Genomic DNA, 1,135 nt, shown 5'->3' with positions numbered 1-1,135 from the left:
ACTTGCCAAACGTCCAGTGATATAGATGAGAGTCCTCAGAAACCGATCTTGAAGTGCTACAACCCAAAAACGTTTGGCAGTGAATCTTTTTCTAGAGATTTCAACCCAGCCTGGTACATACGATATCCATGGCTGAACTACGAATTTGAAACGAACAAAGCGTGCTGCTACCCATGCCAGAAATACTTGAATACCCACGATTTCACGTTTGACAATTGGAGAAAGCCAGAGCGTCTTACTAAACACCAAAAGAGTGAGAACCATCAAACGGCCATGGGGAAATGCATTGATAGTACAGCAAATAAGAAGAGAAATACTCACAAACAAGATGTAAAGGAAAATCGTGAAAATCATTGAATGTTTCACGTTTACGGCCCAGCAGAACACCGCCCAGCGGGGCCACGATGAACAACGTGATGGTTTGAGTAATAGTAGTGATGTAAATAGAGGTAATTTTCTGGAACTAATTCACTTGCGGTGCAAAGACATAGCTTGGCTAAAGGATAAAATTGATAGCCAGCTTCAGAAGCTCGCGCAGTGGACATCTCCCGTGATACAAAACGAACTGCCACAAATTATTGCCGATCTCATTCGCGAGCGTACCACAAACGATGAGCGAGCCAGCGGATGGTATGGTATCATCTTGGATGAAACATCAGACATCAGCAGAACAGAACAAGTTTCACTTTGCCTTAGTTTCGCGCAGAATGGAAGGAAGAAACAAGCATTCATTGGTTTCTACTCCACGAAATCAAGCGAAGGCGAAGTACTGTATGAACTGGTGAAATCCTCTATCACTAAACTCAATCTTGACCTAAAGAACATTGTTGGTAAAGCATTCGATGGGGTGGCTAATATGAACGGTTTACACAAAGGACTCTCGACAAGAATGGAAGAGTGCTCCCCGCTCAGCATCTACGCCCACTGTTACGGACATGTGCTCAACCTCGCACTTCAGGATACTATGACACAGATTGAAACACTGCGAAATGCTCTGGGGATTATCCAGGCTCTGTACAACTTCTTAGAAGCGAGTCCCAATCGACACGCCCCGTTTACTGACACAGAAGTGCAAGGTGAGGATCTGAAACTGACGCTAAAGTCATTGAGTGCCACTCGATGGTCATGCCGGTGA

The 1,135-nt window shown here is 44.7% G+C and overlaps 1 protein-coding gene across 1 annotated transcript in view; it reads left to right on the top strand.

The window, feature by feature from the left end:
• LOC137981954 (zinc finger MYM-type protein 1-like) overlaps positions 1 to 1,135 on the top strand; it is a 1,447-nt gene extending 312 nt beyond the window's left edge. Inside the window, exons 1-2 of the mRNA XM_068828979.1 lie at positions 1 to 330; positions 383 to 1,135. The exon at positions 1 to 330 is cut by the window's left edge and continues 312 nt beyond it. Of these exons, the coding sequence (XP_068685080.1) occupies positions 1 to 330; positions 383 to 1,135 (1,083 nt within the window). The remainder of the gene's footprint in view (positions 331 to 382) is intronic.

This window comes from Montipora foliosa, chromosome 13, assembly GCF_036669935.1.
Source record: "Montipora foliosa isolate CH-2021 chromosome 13, ASM3666993v2, whole genome shotgun sequence".
NCBI lineage: Eukaryota > Metazoa > Cnidaria > Anthozoa > Scleractinia > Acroporidae > Montipora > Montipora foliosa.
The sequence above is the reverse complement of the archived record's forward strand: the minus strand, read 5'-3'. Positions and strand labels throughout refer to the sequence as shown.